We start from the raw sequence: 21,116 nt of genomic DNA on the forward strand, positions 1-21,116 counted from the left end.
TCCCCCCCAGTGCCCCCTCACCCCCAGCACCCCCTCCCCCCAAGCGCCCCCACCCCCAAGCGCCCCCACCCCCAAGCGCCCCCTCCCCCCAAGGGCCCCCTCCCCCCAAGGGCCCCCTCCCTGCAAGCGCTCCCTCCCCGGCCTCCCCTTCCCCCCGGCCCCACCGCGCACCCCCCCCCCCCCCCGGCCCCCCATCGGACTCCCTCGCCACCTGGCCCCCCCTCACCACCCGGCTGCCCCCCTCGACCCTCAGGCCCCCCTCGACCCAAACCCCCCCCACCCCAATCCCGCCCCCACCCCAAACCCCCCTCACCCCATACCCCCCTCATCCCCCTCTCCCCAATCCCCCGTCAACCACCTTGCCCTAATCCCCCGTCAACCCCCTCGCCCCAATCCCCCGTCAACCCCCTTGCCCCAATCCCCCGTCAACCCCCTCGCCCCAATCCCCCGTCAACCCCCTCGCCCCAATCCCCCGTCAACCCCCTCGCCCCAATCCCCCGTCAACCCCCTCGCCCCAATCCCCCGTCAACCCCTTCGCCCCAATCCCCCGTCAACCCCCTCGCCCCAATCCCCGTCAACCCCCTCGCCCCAATCCCCGGTCAACCCCCTCGCCCCAATCCCCGGTCAACCCCCTCGCCCAAAGCCCCGTCAACCCCCTCGCCCCAAAGCCCCGTCAACCCCCTCGCCCCAAACCCCCGTCAACACCCTCATCCCTAACCCCCTCAACCCCCTCACCCCTAACCCCCTCAACCCCCTCACCTCAAACCCCCTCAACACCCTCACCCCTAACCCCCTCAACCCCCTCACCTCAAACCCCCCCTCAACCGAAACCCCCCTCAACCCAAACCCTCGCACCCCAATCCCCCCTCACCCCAAACCCCCTTCCCCAAACCCCCCTTCCCCAAACCCCACTCACCCCAAACCCCATCAATCTCCTCATCCCAAACCCCCTCAACCCCCTTGCACCAAACCCCACTCAACCCCCTCACCCCAAACCCTCTCAACCTCCTCGCTCCAAACCCTCCTCAACCCCCTCGCACCAAACCCCCGTCAACCCCCTCGCCCCAAACCCCCGCCAACCCCCTCGCCCCAAACCCCCGTCAACCCCTTCGCCCCAAACCCCCGTCAACCCCCTCGCCCCAAACCCCCGTCAACCCCCTCGCCCCAAACCCCCATCAATCCCCTCGCCCCAAACCCCCGTCAATCCCCTCGCCCCAAACCCTCGCCAACCCCCTCGCCCCGAACCACCCGTCACGAGAATTCCTGAGGAATATTTCAGCATTTGATTCCACAAAGAAGTCAATGCTTGCAAACTGAAAATAAACTCGGTCTTTCATTGTCGCCACAGCTCAGCTTTAATGTCCAGCCGCTGCTGCGCCTCACAACCTCACATTTAGCAGATCAATCAAGACAGATGGTGACTGCACAGTTTTTAACATAAGCACAAAGGTTGTATAGCCTGTCTATTGATGTGCAGGGCAAATTTATCCACAGAGTGCTGTAACCTCGCTTTGTGACATTGCTCTGGCTGAGGTTCCACCCTGTTTCCCTTGGACAGTAGCCTATGTCAGCAATTTTGAAGATGATGGTTCAACTGCCTCTGGAGAACCTAATAGACATTACTCCCTGCAAATAGAAATGAATACAAGGAGACAGTGGGGGAAGAAACTATTGCTTCTTGCACTTTTCAAATAAGCACTCACAATTGATTTACCAGTACATCCTTGAAATGCTCAGGTGTATATTACAGTAAAAAGCGTGATTTTTAAAGGTCAGCACTGTTATCATGAACTAAAAACAGGAAGCGCTAGAAACCTTCAGCAGGTCTGCCAGCCTCTCTCATCTGACCAAAGAAGAGTCATGTTGAACTCAAAACATTAACTCTCTTTTTCTCTCTCCACAGATGCTGTCAGTCCTGCTGAGGTTTTCCAGCACTTTGTTTTTATTTCAGATCTCCAGCTTCCTCAGTATTTTGCTTTTATTTTAGAGCTATTATCGTGGTTTTTGTCCTACTTTTCTAGAGTTATCTACATTTGCATTTTTCATTAAATAAGGGCCGTTCTCTCTTTTTAATTGCACAGCTGGGTTCTCCTTTTGCATCTGTACTTAGCCTGCGCTGAAAAGGGAAGTAAGTGAATGTGTCCTATCGTTTTGTCAAAAGTTGTGGCACAGTTGCAGACTGGTGGTGATGGAAACCTGAATGTTTTACTGGGAAGATAGTGGCATAGTGGCAGTGTCACTGGACTAGTAATCCAGGCTAACGCTCTGGGGACATGGATTCAGATCCCACCATGGAAGCTGGTGGAATTTAAATTCAATTAATAGTAACTCTCAGTAATAGTGATCTTGGAACCGTTGTCAGTTGTTCACATCTGGCTCACTAATGTCCTTTAAGGAAGGAAATCTGCCATCCCTACCTGGCCTGGCCTACATGTGACTCACAGCAATGTGGTTGACTCTTAACTGCCCCTGCCCTAGCAAACCACTCAGTTCTAGAGCAATTAGGGATGGGCAACAAATGCCTGCCTTGTCAAAGATGCCCACATCCCATGAGAGAATGAAGAAAAGAAAAATCCTTGATTGATTTAATTGCTGGTTACATATGAGATGGAAAATGTTAAAAATGTAAACTTAAAATAAACTCTTACATTTATGTAGCACCCTACACAACCTCAGGAGGGCCCAAAGCTCTTCAAAACTGATTGGGTACTTTTTGAGGTGTAACCCAGGAAACCTGGCAGCTAATTGGCACACAGCAATGTCTGACAAACTGCAGTGTAATAATAACCAGATAATTTGTTTCAGGAAGAGAGAAAGCCCTTGAATGCAAGTAAATGAAGAGTCATTTCACAAAATTTTCTTTCAAGAGACTAAATAAGTGGGCTGAAGTTATGGCTTGGGCTTTTTGAAAAATCTTTTTTCTTGTGCAAGTTGCCTGTTATTTTCTTTAGGTGCCTTACAATCTGAAACCTCATGCTCTGCTTTACTGAGTTAAATGGTTAACAGTTTACCAGTGCAGCTATCTAAACACACTGAAACTTGCAAAAGATTCCCAACATGGCTTATGTCTGTGGGAAGACAGAAATTGTCAAATGCCACCCCACTTGGTAATGCATAAAACTATTGGCTGTTTATTTCCAGTGGATAACCTGCAAAAAATGCAACAGGGTGCTACTAACAGTGTATATAGAATTGTACAATACACAAAATTAAAGTTACTTTTTGCTATCCCAGCCCTATTAGGCAATCTCTTGTCATGACACAGTGTTCAGTCATAATTAAATTAGAACAGAGTGGACTATATTATAGAAAACCAGACTAACATCAGTCTGGTTGTAAAATGCATTTCCTGTCTTGAGTGCTATTGGAGTGCTATTGGTGATGGAATATGAACATTGATATCTCAAATATATCCCCTTAGAGACTCATTATATTAGTTCTTGATCATGAGGTTATAAGTGAGACAATTAATCTCTGAACAGCCACTTCTTTTCACCACAGTGAGTGGAATTCAGCAGATAGTTGTATTCTTCTGACATTTGATACTTGCGTACAAAATCTTTATACAAAATCTTTAACAGGGCTCCAATTCCATTTTGACAAAGGACGGAATCCATGATTGGGTAGGGTAGACTATATTAGGAATGGTTTCACAGGGCATGTCCTCATTTTATGCACATCCTTATAAACATACAGATGTTTTCTTCTCAAAATCCTGTTTGCTTTGTTTTGTCAGAGAATGTGTGCCTCATTGATGTCATGGTCATTACTTCCATTTCACCTGAAATCTAAGAGGAGGATGAATTTATTGTTTTGCATTTCATATGTCTGCTTGTCCTTTGATGTAGATATGTTATCTTAATAATGCTTTAGTCAATTTTGAAAGTGACTTTGAATTGTCAGATACTTGTATGATAAAATGAGCGGTGCAGAGGATTAAACGCAATGTACTTCTTTTAACAAACATTCACACCGAGCCAAAACGAATGACAGCTTGCTCTCTACTGACTTCAAGGATTTTATATGAAACATGTTTGAACAGCCTCAGGCCAGTTCTTAAGGGATGCTTGTAAAAGAATACTATCCACAGACTGAAGTCTAAATTAGAAATTTTCACTCAACCATAGTTTGGCTGTAGTGGGTGATCAAAAATCGACAGTCCTCTGGTAAAGCACTACTGTGCTCTTACAAGTTTGAGACTAGGGGAGATTCTTGATCTGGAATACAAGGTCCTTCATTCTATGCAGCTGCTACGCAGGACTTGATTTGGGAGCCCTTGGTGTCCTTAAGTGAAAATACTATTTTTGTTCCCCAACAGTGACCTTTCCCTATCTTGATGTCCATGTAACATTCTAATAAATTAAGAAAAGACAACTTTAGTAATTCTTCCTTAGACCATAAATGTAGACTTGTCACATCAATAACTGCAAAGGAGCTGTATGCTATAAATGAGATCTAACTAAGGCACAATTTAACCGTAAGATGAGCTGAAATGCTTACCCATTGCATTTTCCGCCAGCAGAATCCGGTTTTAGCAACCTTATCAATCTGTTTCTTAAATAAAAAAAAATGTAGGTTATTGAATTTCCAAGGTGAAGTTCTTCAGTCTGTTTAAAAATAAAGTGACAAATTGTAAATGGATTTGAAGCGAATCAAGCCGGGGTTATGGTTTAACTGTTAGACACACAAAGTGTCATGTTAGTCTTCCCACCAAAAAAGTAGAAGCAAGGGAGACACGACAGGTCTGAAATTCACAAATGCACCATGAAATATGCTCAGCACTCGGGAGTCCTGAGAGTTGAAATCCCATTGGGCAATGTTAGCAAGCACAGTGGCAAGCTCTCCCCTTGTCTGGGTGAGTGCAGCTCCAACAATACTCAAAGAAGCTTGACTCCTTCTGGGACAAAGCAGCCTGCTTGATTGGCATCCCGAGCGTTCATTCCTTCCACAGGGAACAGTGGCAGCAGTATGTACCACCTACAAGATGCACTGCAGCAACTTGCCAAGGTTTCTTTGACAGCACCTTCCAAACCCATGACCCCTGCCACCTAGGATCAGGAGCAGGATCTGATTATGGCCTCAATCCATATTCCTGCCTATCCACAATATTGCTTGACTCCGTTGTTAGTCAAAAATCTGTCTACCTCTGCTATAACAATATTCAATGACCCTGTCTCCACCACCCTCTGGGGAAGAGAGTTCTAAAGGTCAACTCTGAGAGAAAAAAGTTCTCATTTCAGTTTTAAATGGGAGATTCTCTGTGTCCCCTCGTTCTAGCCTCTCCTGCAAAGGGAGACATCCTTTCAACATCCACCTTGTCAAGTCCCCTCAGAGGATCACCTCTAAACTCCAGTGGATACAGGTCAAGCCTGTTCAACCTTTCCTCATATGATAACCTCTCCACCATAGCTGTAAGTTAAGTGAACCTTCTCTGAACTGCTTCTAACGCATTTATATGAATAAGGAGACCGAAACAGTACACAGTGCTCCAGAAGTGGTCTCACCAACACCCTATACAACTGTAGCAAAACATCCCTCCTTTTATATTCCATTCCCCTTGCAATAAATGACAATGCTCCAATTTCCTTCCTAATCACTTGTAGCTGCATTACAACTTTTTGTGATTCATGTAGAAGATTATGCAAAGTTCATTTGCCCACTAATTTGTAAGACCATAGGAACTAGGAGCAGGAGAGGTGGTGTTAAGTTGTTTAAAATTGTTTGGATTTAATAAAATGCTCTTGGTGTTGATATTTTACATCATGACTTCAGCCTGCCTCTTCCAAAGTGGAAGTCCTGACGATGTTAGGAAGAGATTAATTTAAAAGAAAAGATTGCTTTTAACAATAGTGGTTGTGTATGTAAAATATGGATCATTCATTTAGTGTCTAGATAAAAATTTTATTTAATATTTGTTCATGGAATGCGAGCTTCTCTGGCTAGGCCAACCTTTGGTGCTCATCCCGTAATTGCCCTTGAGAAGGTGGTTGGGAGCTGCTTTCTTGAGCTGCTGCAGTCCATGTGGTGCAGGTAGGCCCTCAGTGGTGTTAGGAAGAGAGTTCCAGGATTTTGACGCAGTGACAGTGAAGGAACGGTGACATATTTCCAAGTCAGGATGGTGTGTGACTTGGAGGAGTCTTGCAGGTGGTGGTGTTCCCGTGTGCCTGCTACCCTTGTCCTTCTAGGTGGTAGAACTTGTGGGTTTGGAAGGTGCTGTCGAAGAAATCTTGGTGAATTGCTGCAGTGTGTCTTATAGATGGCACACATACTGCCACTGTGGTGAAGGGAGAGCATGTTTAAGGTGGTGATGCAGGTTGCTTTGACCTGTATGGTGTCGAGCTTCTTGCCTGTTTTTGGAGCTGCGCTCATCCAGGCAAGTGGAGAGTATTCCATCACACTCCTGATTTGTACCTTGTAGATGGTGGACAGGCTCTGGGGAGTCAGGAGGTGAGTTACTCACTGCAGAATTCTCAACCTCTTACTTGCTTTCGCAGCTACATGGCTGGCCCAGTTGAGTTTTCAGTCCATAGTGGGGGGGGGGGAGGGAGGTGGTTGGGGGGGGTGGGGGGGCAGGGTGCGGGTGTGGAGGCAATGGCGTAGTGGTATTGCTGGACTAGTAATCAAGGGACCCTGGGTAATGCTCTGGGAACCTGGGTTCGAATCCTGCCAGACCAGATGGTGGAATTTGAACTCAATAAAACTCAGGAATTAAAAGTCTGATGATGACCATTGTCGATTGTTGTAAAAACCCATCTGGTTCATTATGTCCTTTAGGGAACGAAATCTGTTGTCCTTGCCTGGTAAGGCCTACACGTGACTCCAGACCCACAGCAATGTGGTTGACTCTTAAAATGCCCTCGCAAGCCACTCAGTTTATACACAAAAAGCAGGACAAATCCAACCCGGCCAATTACTGCCCCATCAGTCTACTCTCGATCATCAGTAATGGAAGGGGTCATCAACAGTGCTATCAAGCGGCACTTGCTTAGCCATAACCTGCTCACTGATGCCCAGTTTGGGTTCTGCCAGGGCCACTCAGCTCCTGATCTCATACAGTCTTGGTTCAAACATGGACAAAAGAGCTGAACTCCCGAGATGAGAGTGACTGCCCTTGACGTCAAGGCAGCATTTGACCGAGTGTGGCATCAAGGAGCCCTAACAAAACTGGAGTCAATGGGAATCAGGGGGAAAACTCTCTGCTGGTTGGAGTCATACCTAGCACAAAGGAAGGTGGTTGTGGTTGTTGGAGGTCAGTCATCCCAGCTCCAGGACATCACTGCAGGAGTTCCTCAGGGTTGTGTCCACAGCCCAACCATCTTCAGCTGCTTCATCAATGACCTTCCTTCCATCATAAGGTCAGAAGTGGGGATGTTCGCTGATGATTGCACAATGTTCAGTACCATTCGTGACTCCTCAGATACTGAAGCAGTCTAAATGCAACAAGACCTGGACAATACCCAGGTTTGGGCTGACAAGTGGCAAGTAACATTCGTGCCAGACAATGGTCATCTACAACAAGAGAGATTCCAACCATCGCCCCATGATTTTCAATGGCATTACCATCACCACCCCACTATCAACATTCTGGAGGTTACCATTGACCAGAAACTGAACTGGGCTAGCCATATAAATACAATGGCCACAAGAGCAGGTCAGAGTCTAGGCATCTTGACTCCGCAAAACCTGTGCACCATCTACAAGGCACAAGTCAGGAGTGTGATGGAATACTCCCCACTTGCCTGGATGAGTGTAGCTCCCAAAACACTGAAGAAGCTGGACACCATCCATGGCAAAGCAGCCAACATGATTGGCACCACATCCACAAATATTCGCCCCCTCCACCATCTACAAGATGCATGGCAGGAATTCACAAAGGTTCCTTAAACAGCATCCAAACCCACAGCCACTACCACGTAGAAGGACAAGGGCAGCAGATAGATGGGAACACCACTTAGAGGTTCCCCTCCAAGTCACTCACCATCCTGACTTGGAAATATATCACTGTTCTTTCACTGTTGCTGGGTCAAAATCCTGGAACTCCCTCCCTAACACCACATGACTGCAGCAGTTCAAGAAGGCAGCTTGCCCCCACCTTCTCAAGGGCAACTAGGGATGGACAATAAATGCTGGCCCAGCCAGTGAAGCCCACATCCTGTGAATGGACAAAAAAATACAGTGATCATGTTGATTTACATATTTATAAAAATCCTGATTCGTACCATTTGATTTCTCAAAAGCAATACACGGTTTATTAAAAATAGAACCTTTGACCTCTCAGTGGATGGATGTCAGATGTTATTGCCTGTCACATCTGACTTCCAATTAATCACTTAATTTGAGCTGCAGTCACATCAAGTTTGAAGCCATCGCATGTTGCAGTGGAATAATGTTTGTGTGAATAAAAGATTTTTTATAGTCTCCAAATGAAATAACATGCTGTAGCTTTAAATATCTATTTGCCTATGATTGTTGGTTTAAGACAGACTAAGCACATTCTATGGCATGGAGTTTTTATGTTGTTATCAATTTTAAGCCAGCGTAATGTTCCATTATCAGGTGCAAACAAGAATTAGCTGCAGTAGGAATTGTTTTGTCTTTGAAGTTTCTTCAACTTATTACTTCACCTGGGATGGTTGAAGCACCTTTCTTATTTTAGTCTCTTATTTTTGTTTTGGCTTGATGGGTTAATTGGGGTTGTGGAGAGGGCGTTGCATGGTTATAATAGCGTGACTCAGGGAGTGCTGCATTGCAGTCATTACCAACACAGAGATTATCTGGTTATCCCCTCATTTGCTGTTTGTGAGACTTTGCTATGTGTAAATTGGCTGCTGTGTTTGCCTTCAAGCGTAATTTGTTGCTAGAAAAAACACTTTGGAACAGGTTGAGGCACCATTTAACAGAAGTGTACTGGAGCACTTTATATGATATTGATGTTATACATCTGGGACTGGGTGTCTGGTTTTGTTAGTATTCTTCAACTACTTATTGTAGTTCAGTAGAAAACTAAAATTCCATTTGCTTAATAAAAAACGGCAGGGTGCCTGTCTGCGTCCCTGTTAGTCGTGTAAATCAGAAGGAGCCCTGATTGATTTCCACTCTGGGCTGAATTAGCTGATTTCAGCTGTGGTGGCGGAAGAAGCATCATTTTATAAAGCGTTTTTAGGCTGTGGGCAATGCTGTACATTCAGTTATTGCCCATTCCTGTTGTCCTTAGTTGGTGGTGGTGGGTTAACTTTCTTGATTTATGCTGCTGCTGATGTTCCAGTGACACTGCTAGGGAACTGCAGGATGATGGCCCAAGTGATGTTGAAGCAATGACAATCTATTACACAAAGTGGGGGCATACTCCCTGAAATCTAGAAGGCTAAAGGACGATCTGATCAAAGTCTTCAGATATTAAGAGGAACCGAGAGGGTAGATTGAGAGAAGCTTTTTCTGCTGGTTGGGTTGTCTAGGATTAAGGGACGTCACCTAAAAATTCGAGCCAGGCCTTTCAGGAGTGAAATTAGGAAACACTTCTGAACGCAATGGATAGTAGAAGTTTGGAACCATCCTCCATAAGCAAAAGTTGATGCTAGGTCAATTGTTAATTTTAAATCTCAGATTGGTCAGCAAAAATGTTTCCCAGGTATAAAAGAATATGGAGCAAAGGCAAAATCATCTGTGTTCTCCTGGAAAAGGCTTGTTGGGCTAAGTGGCCATTAGAATGCTGTCGGGTTTGGAATTGATGGTGTTCACCATGATCCCTACTCACTGTCCTTCTTGCTGGCAGAGATTGAGAGGCTGGGGATTGCTGTTGAAGTAAGCTTGGTGACTTTGCTGCAGTGTATCCTGTCAACAGTAAATACTGCAGCCACAGTATGGTGGAGGAGGTTATTGATCCCAGTGGGAGGGTTGCTGATTAGATGGACTGATCTATGACAGATGACATTGAACTTTTTATGTATTTGCTGCAGCTGCACCCCTCTAGGCCAAGTGGTAAGTTACTCTGCCACACAACTGGCTTGTGATGGAATTTGTGGTTTCAAAGCTTGTATTTTTTGAAACCGACCCTAATGGAAAGGGGAAACCCTTCCAGTTGCTAAGGGAATTAAGACTGAAACTCAGATTGAAAAACCCTGGGGTGACTGAAATTTGGTATAAACCATAAAAAAGGCCACAGAACCACCAGAGGTCACGATGTTGATTCCAATGGTGCAGTACAGGCAGGCTGAAGAAGGGCTAGACCTAGAAATGGTGATTGGCATATATATAGTAGCTGCTGCCGTTTCTGACTACACCATCCAGACTGCGGTAAACAGAATTGAGGAGGTTCTGGAACATGTACCATTTTTGGTCGTGTGCATAGAATTGTGGTTGGTTGTGCTCTGCTGTCAGATGGGGATCAGGCTGCATCCTGGAAGAGCAGGAGCTGGAATTCTTTGTGAGGAAGACAGAGTTTTGAAGGACTTTTTGAATGAGATTGATGACATATAAGCTGAGTGGACTGTCGAGCCAAGTTGTAAGATTTGTCTTAGTTTTTTGTGCCATATAATGTCTAATTTACTGCAATTTACTGTAATTGGCCTGTTAATTCATGTTTAACTTAGGTTGATTCTGGATTTTAGAGCAAAGGTGGTTTCTAAGGTTTGCTTTGTTTGACTCTTGTATAATAAAAACATTCCTTTTCTTTTAAACTGTGGAATCTTATGACTTCTTTCAGTAAATAACTGGGATTTCAGATTTCCCCTTTTTTAAAAGAAATGGTCACTGGTCTCGACCAAAATCATAACAAAATGGTAAAGTGGTTTTATGGAGTCAGGAGGTGAGCCACTCATCGATGAGTACCCAGCTGCCCACTGCTATTGTGGCCCCTACAGTGCTGACCCAGTTAAGGTTCTGACCTGTGGTGACCTCCCCCTCCTTACCCCCAGGATTTTGAAGGTCCCAGTTGTCCTTTGCTAGTCCAAGGAGGAGAAGAAGCTTGAGTTCTTGCTCCTGATCACTGTCCAGGGAGCTCTGCTGGAAAAGAGAATGTCTGTTGGGGAGGAAGGTCGGATTAAGCCCAGCTTTGATGCACCCCTCCCCCAAATGTTGAGTCGGTCTCGCTGTTTAGGACTGACATGTAGAGAATGTTCACTTCAGCAAAATGACAGGTACCCCTAGCATGGTCGTCAGGTGAGGAGCGAGTAAGAAGATTGGTGGGGAATATTGCAATCAAATATTCTCATGTTTTTAAATGAAATGCTTGCACACTGTTGGGTCTCGATTCTGCAAACCCAGCATTTATCTGCCAGTATGTTAAAATTGTGTTGCGATGGATAATAAAGGTCACAAACCGTTTGCTTTCCCCATCCTGTGCAGTGGTTCCGGATCAGCAATTGTTGAATGTCATGGTTACTGCGGATGTCAGCCTGCACATTTTGAATGGTTTGCACTTCCTTGCCCTTCACTAGTAACAGACTGTTGTTCCTAATACAGAAAGCTACCTCTTGGTGCAGCAGCTGTTGGAGGGGAAATCGAAAGATATTCTATTGAACCCAAGGATTCGGGAGATTTTTCTTGCTCAGATTGCCGTTGGAGAAACTATTGACCGCTACTTGGAAAATCAGATCTTGGCATACCTCGATAGTCCATCAGAAGACCAAGCAGAAAGGCAAGTTTAAATTTGTTAACATCACACTTTCAACTTTTTGCATATTTTTTTCCAAGAGCACTTAAATACACTGAGATTGAATCATAGAATGACACATAGAATGAAGGATGCCAATTGGCCCATTGTGCCTGTATCTTTAGTGGACCATTCCAATTAGCCTCACTCCACTCCTCTTCTCCCATAGCCCTGAAAACGTTTCCCCTTCCAAACATATATCTCACTATGACTTTCTAAGGTGCCATAATTTCTGGCATAACATTAGAGAATGCCGTTCTCTCTGCCTGATGGAGAAACCATAGTCAATAACTGGAAAGTGTTTTCATTGAGTAGTGATGGTGAAGGGCTGAGACTCTTTTTGCTGGCTCCCCCTCCTGGTTGAAAAGAACGGGAGCAGGGATAACATAAATCAAGATGCATGGGTTTGGTGATTCCAACTTGTCAGATGAAGGGGAGATGTCTGGAGGAATTCCACAATTTTGAAAACCTAAGAAAAAACGAGTTAGAATATAATTACAAAGTACTTTTAAGTACAGAAATAGGCTCTTTATGTCCAACAGGTCCATGCCAGTATCTATGCTCCACAAAAGCATCCTCCCACCCTTCTACCTTGTTATGGCACAGTGGGTGGTAAATGCCGAGCTGTTCAACTCCCAGAGGGAAACTTGAAACAGCTGCCACAACTATTTTACAATTTGCATTTAGTTTGAGATGCGTGCCTTGAATTCAGTAGTAATAAGACCACGTGTCTTATAGGTTTCTTACAAAACTTAATTAAACCTTTATTAAATAAAAGAAAATGACTTTAAGCACATACAGAGGTTTACAAATTACTACTATAATAACTTATAAATCCCCTAGTTAATCTGGCTCCCAGTTACACCTCTGTTAAGGCAATGGTAAAACACATAGATTAAACAGACCCAGGCAAAGCACACACCCTGGACAGTCGAATTCAAAGAGAGTTTTTCTCAGCTTCGGTTCCTTGTAGACAGCAGTTAGAGGCTTAGATGCTGGAGACTTTTCACACTTGTTTTAGATCTTAAAATGCATGCCCTTACAGATAGTCTTCTCTCCTTTATATCTATTTTCCCCTTTGAATGCAAATTCCCATTGCATCACTATGTCTTTGGACTTTACCACTCTAATAATAAAAATCTATCATAGTACTAATTTTACCAGTAATCTTTGGGAAAAATAAACTCACTGTTTCATAACTTCTGGCCAGGTGTAACATTTCATCCCCTCTTTTGACTTGAAGCTACTCTGGATTATTTAAAAATGCAAATGTTCCCTTTATACCTCACATTCTAACATTTCACTCATGTTTACCTATTTAGCGTTTCAAACCTAACTTCTCTTCTTACATCAAAGCCTTCAGACCAGCTGTTTTTAATTCCATTAAGTCACACACACATACACCCTGCTATTACTCTATTTTACAATAAGCTCCAATAACATTGTGAAAATTATTATATCTTCCTGACATACATCTAAACCCATCAACATATCCTTCTATTTCTTTCGCCTCCCTAACTCCCCTTTAGATGGATTCTTGCTATTCATTTCAACTGCTCCCTGTGGAAGTGAGTTCCATGTTCTAACCACTCTCTGGATAAAAAGGTTTCTCCTAAATTCCCTATTGGATTTATCAACGATTGTTTTATATTTATGCTCCCTAGTTCTGACCGTGCTTGCAAGTGGGAGCATCATTTCTGTGCCTACCCTGGTACCAATATATCCTGGATGCCTAGAATCCATGCTATTCCTTTGAAAGGATTTCCCACTTTGATCTGTGCAGGCTCTTTATCTCTGCTCATTAAACATCGCCTGTCGTGATCAAAACAATGAAGATGTAATAAAGATCAACTTTGGTGTTGTAGGCAGCATAGCGAGTTAGCACATCGTCATCTCAACTTTGGGACATTGGCATCAAAGCTAATCCAGATAACTGAGTGTGACTGCCCCCTTTCCCTCCTGCCAGCTGCAAAGATGGAGTCAGCTTGGGAGATTCAACCCAGTTCCTAGTGGATCCAAATGCACATTAAAAAAAAAACCTGCCACAATCAAAGGGATGGCTGGGAAATAGGAATAAGTTCAAACTCTGCATTTGGCTTTGCTGCGCCTTACTGGGGACTGGTTTGAATGTCATGTGAAACCCGCTGAGATTGATTTCTTAATTTTTCACTGGATTTGGGAAATGAGGCAAAGTCTCCCTCTGTCTTTTTGAGATTGAACATTTCAAACTCATTTCATAAATTGTGACGAAAAGATCCAAAAACTGGATGCCACACGTTTAATCCACCTTCTTACTTTTCTTGCAGGCAACTGGTGGTGTTTTTACTGGGTGTAGGCAGCTTGCAGCTGTTCGTACAGAGTAATTGGACAGGTCCTCCTGTTCAGATAGAGCCACAGGATATTTTACCTGCAGCAGTGATTGGGAGCTTTGCAGAGGTAAGGTGACATTTAGTGCAAAACCTGTGGAGCTGTTGTTCGCCTATCTATGTTTGCCATAAAATCTGGTGCAGGTCACACTGCTCTGTTATTTTATCATTGCCAAAACCCTGTGTCTTAGCTCATGTCGAAGTCACGCTTGTAGATTTGGAACATGTAAAAATAGTTGTTTGGTAGTACAGAACTTGAGTATTGCTGAAAGAGACATTTTGTTGACGCTTTTCACCTTGCACTCATCAGGACAATCGCAAGAATATCAATGCCAGGGGCAGCAACAACTTTATACTGTATGAGAAGAGAGTGCTGACTGGTTGGTTCATGATTTGTTTGCTGCTCCTGATGTTCTGTCACCTCTAAATTGGAGTGACCGAATGTGGATTGGGCAATCGCTTTGCAGAACGCCTCCATTCAATCCATAAGCGTGAAACAGAGCTTCACCTGTCATTTAAATTTTCTGCCCCACTCCCAGTCAGACCTCTTCATCCTTGGCCTCCAACGCTGTTCCAGTGAACCTCAACTTAAGCTTCAGAAAGAGCATCTCATCTTTCAACTTGCAGCCTTCTGAACTCAGCAATGGGTTCAACAATTTCAGATCATAACCTCTGCTTCCATTTTTTTTTGACAGCAGTTGTTGGTAATGATTCTGCTGTTGTCATTGACAGACTCATCTTTTAGTACTTTACATGTCCCTTTCGCCTTGCACCATCATCCCTTTTTGTCATTTAACCTCTCCTGCCTTCTATTGTATCACAGACCTGCCCTTTTGTTCTTTCCTCCCCTCTCCCCATTCTCTGCCTCTGCACTTGATTAAAGCGCACTTGTTACACATTTAATTTGTTCCAGTTCTGATGAAAGCTCATTGATCTGAAACATTAACTCTGTGTTTCTCTCTCTGAAGCTGCTGGTAGAGCTGCTGAGTATTTCCAGCATTTTCTGTTTTTGTTTCAGACTTCCAGCATCTGCAGTATTTCGCTTTTATAATAGGTCCCTCGTTGATTTCCTCACCAACTGCCTGTCCAACTCCCCTTTAAAGTTGCTCGTCTTATCAGTATCGTTCACCTCCCTGCAAAATCTGTTCCAAACTTCTCCTCCTAGACACAGCCCATTGGCACATTTCTGTGTTCTGTAATAAGTAGTCTTAAAAAAATATATATAATTATTTCCAGAAATGTCAGTGAGTTATGAATATTTTCCTATTTATTTACAAAGAACTAACCATACTTTGTGTGAACTTTCCTGTCATTGTGTCCTTGGGTATGTCCAATATTGTGTACTTTGGTAAAAGATGATAACAGCTTGCAAGATTAGAATCTTTAGTTGCTGTCACAGTCTATCATTAAGTACTGGCAGCTGAAACCATCATCATATGGCTTCAACAGTGAACTCAAAATTGCAGAACAATGAAAGATTAAAGAGTTCAGTAAATCTTAGACTCTTTCAATCCAGAACTACAATAACATCAGAATGCTGCAAAGCCATCTTTATGCAGCTAGATGCTGCAAACTGGTGCACAAAATGCTTATTCTGAATGTAAATTTAAAATTGAAAGCAGATACTTGATAAAACTCCAGCCCTATAAAATAGAAGTTTAAATGAATTCATGATCTAAGCCCCTCTTGCAGCATGGACTGTTTTAAGTAGAATTGCCAAAGACTGGGGAGTGTGGGTATGTGTCCAAAATATTTCATTAATTGTTAGCATTTTGTGTTCTCAGCAAAATATTTTCAAGGCCTTGTGTTTTATGCACCACGCCTTATGTTCAATTTATAATTGAATTACAAATTATTTCAGTACGGGTCCATGAGTACTGGTAGCCTGGTTCTAGCTCCTCAGTTTCTGTCCATCTGTCCAGAGCCTTGGGAGTCAGTGTTAGCAGTCTTAAGCTTCAGATTATAGGGGTGCTGCATTTGTCCTATTCCTGTCCTTATACAATGCAACAACCTTTGCAACAGAGGTCAGTGGATAATGGGTCAGACCCAGAAACCCTGGCAGATTTCTTACCTGTCCCCCCAATCCCCAGCTTGGTGACGCCAGAGCCAATTGTTGAATCCTTGCTTCTCACTAGCTGAGGTATCTCGGTGCATAACAGGATTGCATCTGGAATCTTTCTGATTCATATGGCCCAATAACCACATCAAGTGCTACAGGTCCCCACTGAGCCACTAGAATTTGTAGAAGGCCATTAAACACAGATTCAACCAGGAATATTACTAGTGACTGAATATGCTTGGTATAGGCTGTTTGCATTGCTAGTGCTTAGTATATTGTGTTTAGATAGATTAACTGCTGTACTGTGCTGGATGCAGTGTACAGAATGGCCTGTGAAATGAGAGTGTGGGTGTGTGTATATATTGAGAGGGAGAGCTGGAGTGGGTAGCATGTTCTAATGCTATTTGCAAGTGAGATTTGCACTTTCAGTTTGCCTGAGGAGATGTCCATCTTGGCCATGATGTCAGGGAGGCTGCTGAGGGAATAGTAAATGTCGTTCTCCACAGGGTGGAAAGGAGCATCCACCGGTGATACGGGCAGCAGCATGGGTCTTTTGAAAAAGTAACTGGGCGAGTTGGTGAACCCGCTTGATTGCATTCACAGATTGTGTGTTCACCATGTGGGGACTCGCAGGTCACATTGTACAATCTTGAGATGTATCACACTGGTACACCAGCCTGCCTCATGGTCAAGCTGCCTCTGTATGCTCCGTTTTACAACAGGTTTTGTTTTCTGGAAGATGGTGCACTGCCGAGCAAACTCTCCTCTCCACCTTGCCTGCAAAGAAACCTTAGTGCTGACCCACAATGACTAAGCAGAATAAGTTCCTACTCCCATGTAGATTCCACACCCGAAAAATAAGCACAAAATTTAACCAAAAATAAATATTGCCTGGATGAGTGCAGCTCCAGCGACACTTCTCGAGTTCAATACCATCCAGGTGAAGCAAGCCGTCCACTTCCTTAAATATTCACTCTCTCCACCACCGATGCACAGTGGCAGCAGTATGTACCATCTACAAGATGCACTGCAGTAACTCACCAAACCCTCTCCAGCAGCAACATCCAAACCCAGGACTTCTGCCACTTAGAAGGACAAAGGCAGCAGACACGTGGAAATGCCACCACCTGGCGATATTCTTCCAAGCCCCACTCACCATCCTGACTTGGAAATATATCACCATTTCTGCACTGTTGCTGGCCCAAAATCCTGGAACTCCCTAACAGCACTGTGGGTGTACATACACTACATGTTCAGCAAGACAGCTCACCACCACCTCCTCAAGGGCAATTAGGGATGGGCGACAAATGCTGGCCTTGCCAGCGATGTTCACACCCCATGAAAGAATAAAAAAAAAGAATTCAGTGGGGAAGGTAGACAGGCTCTCTGACAAAAGAGGACACCGCTATGAAGCTTGATTCGTCCAAATTCAGTGAGCACTGGCCCCCAGCTGAGTTACCCCTCCATAACCCAAGATTGCTGAAACCTATTGCTGGATCCCTGTCACTGCTCCAGCTGAGGTCATCCAATCCAGGACTTGGGTTCAAGACTGCAATCGTAGCTATTCACTAGAGTAATTTGCAGGGTGAGTGGAGTGACTGGACTGTGTTTTCCTAAGTATTCCAGAATTAGCTGAATGGGGTTTGTTGGTCGGGTTGATGCTTTCCCCTAAAGTATAAAGATTGAGGTATTTGCACGCTTGCTATAGTCACACCATTTTGACTTTTCACAGTGGTTTGTCCTTCATGGGCTGCTCGTTGGGTGCTGAGGTGGGAAGCCTTGCTCTTGTCTTTCTGTAAGCACTCATTGTCGGCTGAGTGTATGGTTCACTGAGATAGAGATTTGCTGATGACCTCTCAACTAAGGGAGCCTTTATGGACACCCACAACTTTCAAGTGAAGGGTGGGGGAGGAAGGGGAGGCATGAGGAGCCAACAAAACTTAATTTGATTCATATATATGTACCTGTGTACTGTGTTTTATTTCAGCCTCAAAGCGTGCGAGCCACTCTATTGAACAGTTTGGTTTTGGACGGGGAATCAATTTACAGCCTTGTCGCTAACCCCATCCTTTTGATGTTGGCCAGGACAATCCTGGTGAACTGCAGGAGGAAGCTGAATCTTTTCCAGGTATGGATATGTCTGTATTTAATGTTCTTGTATTGTAAATTGCCATTTGATTCACACAAAAATGACAGACTTGTTTGATTCATTTTGATATTGAGAAAACATTGTGGCGTTCCTGTTCCAACAATGCAGTGGATTATTTTTCCAGCTTACTGTTAATTATGTTTGATTTGTTGAAAAATTGTGTCTTTGAGGCTTTTGACTGGCATGTTAGAGTTATATGCAATTCGACAATACAGAGGCAAGAGAGATGGTAGTGAGGTAGTGTTGAGTGTCATCAGAGTTCATGTGGAGCCTGATGTCATGTCTTTGGCTAATGTAGCTAATGAGCAGCTTTAATGAGGAAGAGCTGGGGGCCAAGGATAGATCCTTTGGGGCCTGTAGAGATATGAGAAAGCTGTAGTGTGTAATGGGGCAGAAGCTCAACTCCGGGTCAAGTAGGATGCCAAGGTTGCCAATAGTCTGGTTTGGCCTGAGACCGTGAGACAAGGGTGTAGAGAGGTTGAGATGGCCAAGGGGGATAGTGTAGCACTTTAACAAGCACAGAGGCTGTCACAGTGACTTTGATTAGAGTCGTTTCAGTGCTGTGGTGGGTGGAAACCAGATTGGGGAGATTCAAACGTGGAGTTGTCGGAAAGAGGGGCACAGAGTTGGGAGGTACCAGCACATTCAAAGACTTTGGAAAGGGTGTTTGGAGTTGGGGGAGGGAAGGATGTTGGTGTTGAGGTGAGTTCTTTGGGGAGGGTGTTGACAATGTGTTTTTAAAAAGAGATGGGGCCAGTGCCTAAGGAGAGGGAACCGTTTACAGGGTCAGCTATTGGGGGGTGAGGAAGGGAAGTTGAGTAATAAGCAGTTCAGTGCGAGTTGGCCCAGGGGAGCTGAAGGTGGATCTTGTGGACAAGATGAGCTCAGAGAGAGTTTTGGGTTGAGGGATGGGGTGGGTGGTTGCAGCAGTGGCAGTTGGAGAAAGATTAGAGGAGAATGGGTGTTGTGGGCTATGTCAGGCAGGCAATGTTCCTGGGAAGCTTCAGTTTGGGGTGGTGGTGTGTGTGCAAAATGATGTGTGGAATGAAGCAACAGGGATGTGAACAGCACAAGTAAGGTTGCATTTATTGTCCATGACCAGTTGCTATATAATGTGGGATTGAAATCACGTGGTCGGACCAGGCAGGGATATCAATTTTGACACCAATTGCTAGATTTATCAAATACAACTCCACTGTTTACAATTGTCAGATTTGAACCCATATCCTCTGGGTTGTTAGGGTAGTACTATAACCAGAACACGACTGTACTCTACATAGTACCAATGACATTGCCGATCCATCTTGGGAACCACGACAGGCACAGCATTTTTAAAGTTATTTATCATCCTTTGTTCCCTTTGTTTGGAATAGCGCCTATATCCGTGTCACAAACTGAATGCAGTGTGAAGCTTTTGTTTGGAGTTGGGGATTCAGCTCTCCCCTATCCCCTCTCTGTGAGGAGGTCTGTTGAATTTGCTCATTTTTTCCTCTGGTTGATGTGAGTGAGATCAGGAATTCATTATGTGATCTTGTTGGGGGGGGGAGAAGGATGTGGTCACAGGCTGAATTTTACCTCTACCCCTCAGTATTGTGGCTTAAATGGTCAAACAATATGTACAATTGGTGGAGTGATGACAAGGCAAAAATTAATACCATTTTCAGTTCTGTCTGAAACTCTTTATGTAATTTCTAATCACTGCCTGGTAATAACCCCCAGTTGCCTGTTGTTCCCTGGACATTGTATTTGCAAGTTTGGGTTAAAGCGATGACGATTGTTTCTTCTAAGCACTAAGAATCGTTTTTGTGCTGTATGATGTACAACCAGCAGGGGGTGCACATGCTTCACCTGCTGCTGTGCTGTGGAGCACTTGCTGGCTGCTTTTACATTTCCATATGTGCTGCCACCTAGTGCAAAGGTGCCTCTTCCAGCAATCTGTAGAAGACCTTTGAAAGAATCTCATTTTCTCTTTCCTTTCATTGTTTTAAAGAATATTTCTTTAAACTCAGAAGTTATAAAACTTCTTGATTAGACTCTTCTCAAGGAAAAGGATTAACTTAAAACCAGGAATGGATATATTAGTGGATGATTTGGAAAAAACTGTACATATTTTTTCCTAATTGCTGTTACTAATATTACTAAGCACAATTCTGTCTTCCCTGTAGCAATGGATATCCATTTCAACAAGATTAACATTTTTATGATACTCTTCCCAAAACAGTACAAGTGTGTGACGTAGTGGGTTAGATTCTGTCCTTACACATCTGGGACATGGATTTAAATCCAGCCAGGCTGACAGGATGAAAGATTCCTCTGCCTGTAGCAGTAGGAGTTATTGGTAAAATGATTTGGAGCAGTCTCAAACCAGTTTAAGTCCTGTTCGCCCACTACCCCTTTGCTTGCTGACGTAGATTGACTCCTGGTCTAACAATATCTTAATTTTTAAAACACTCATCCTCGTGTTCAAATCTATGTAGCCTTGCCACCTGAGCCCCCCACCCCACCTGTCTCTAGCCTTAAGGCCTCCAAGAAACCTGCACTCCTCCAATTCGTAGTTTTAATCGCTCCACCATTGGCAGCCCTACCTTCAACTCCCTAGACCCTAAGTTCTGAAATTCCTCCCTCAACCTCTCTGCCCTGCTACCTCTTTTCCTTTAAGACAGGCCTTAAAATACACATCTTCAGCCAAGCTTTTGCTCATGTGTCCAGTAGCTCCTTATGTGGCTCAGTGTCACATTTTGTTTGATTATGTTCCTGTGAAATATCTTGGCGTGTTTTAGCACGTTAAAAGGAATGATATAGATGCAGGTTGTTGTTGTAGGAGACTTGACTCTGCAGTAAATCAACTGTCTCTGACTCAGCAATCTCATTCAGAGGCCCAACCATCTTCAG

The 21,116-nt window shown here is 44.2% G+C and overlaps 1 protein-coding gene across 1 annotated transcript in view; it reads left to right on the forward strand.

The window, feature by feature from the left end:
* The window catches only part of ttc27 (tetratricopeptide repeat domain 27), a 243,222-nt gene that overhangs the window by 50,546 nt on the left and 171,560 nt on the right, over positions 1-21,116 (forward strand). Inside the window, exons 3-6 of the mRNA XM_041207509.1 lie at positions 1,367-1,417; positions 11,461-11,635; positions 13,957-14,086; positions 18,063-18,203. Coding sequence (XP_041063443.1) covers positions 1,367-1,417; positions 11,461-11,635; positions 13,957-14,086; positions 18,063-18,203 — 497 coding nt within the window. The remainder of the gene's footprint in view (positions 1-1,366; positions 1,418-11,460; positions 11,636-13,956; positions 14,087-18,062; positions 18,204-21,116) is intronic.

Source organism: Carcharodon carcharias, chromosome 2 (assembly GCF_017639515.1).
Source record: "Carcharodon carcharias isolate sCarCar2 chromosome 2, sCarCar2.pri, whole genome shotgun sequence".
Classification (NCBI taxonomy): Eukaryota; Metazoa; Chordata; class Chondrichthyes; order Lamniformes; family Lamnidae; genus Carcharodon; species Carcharodon carcharias.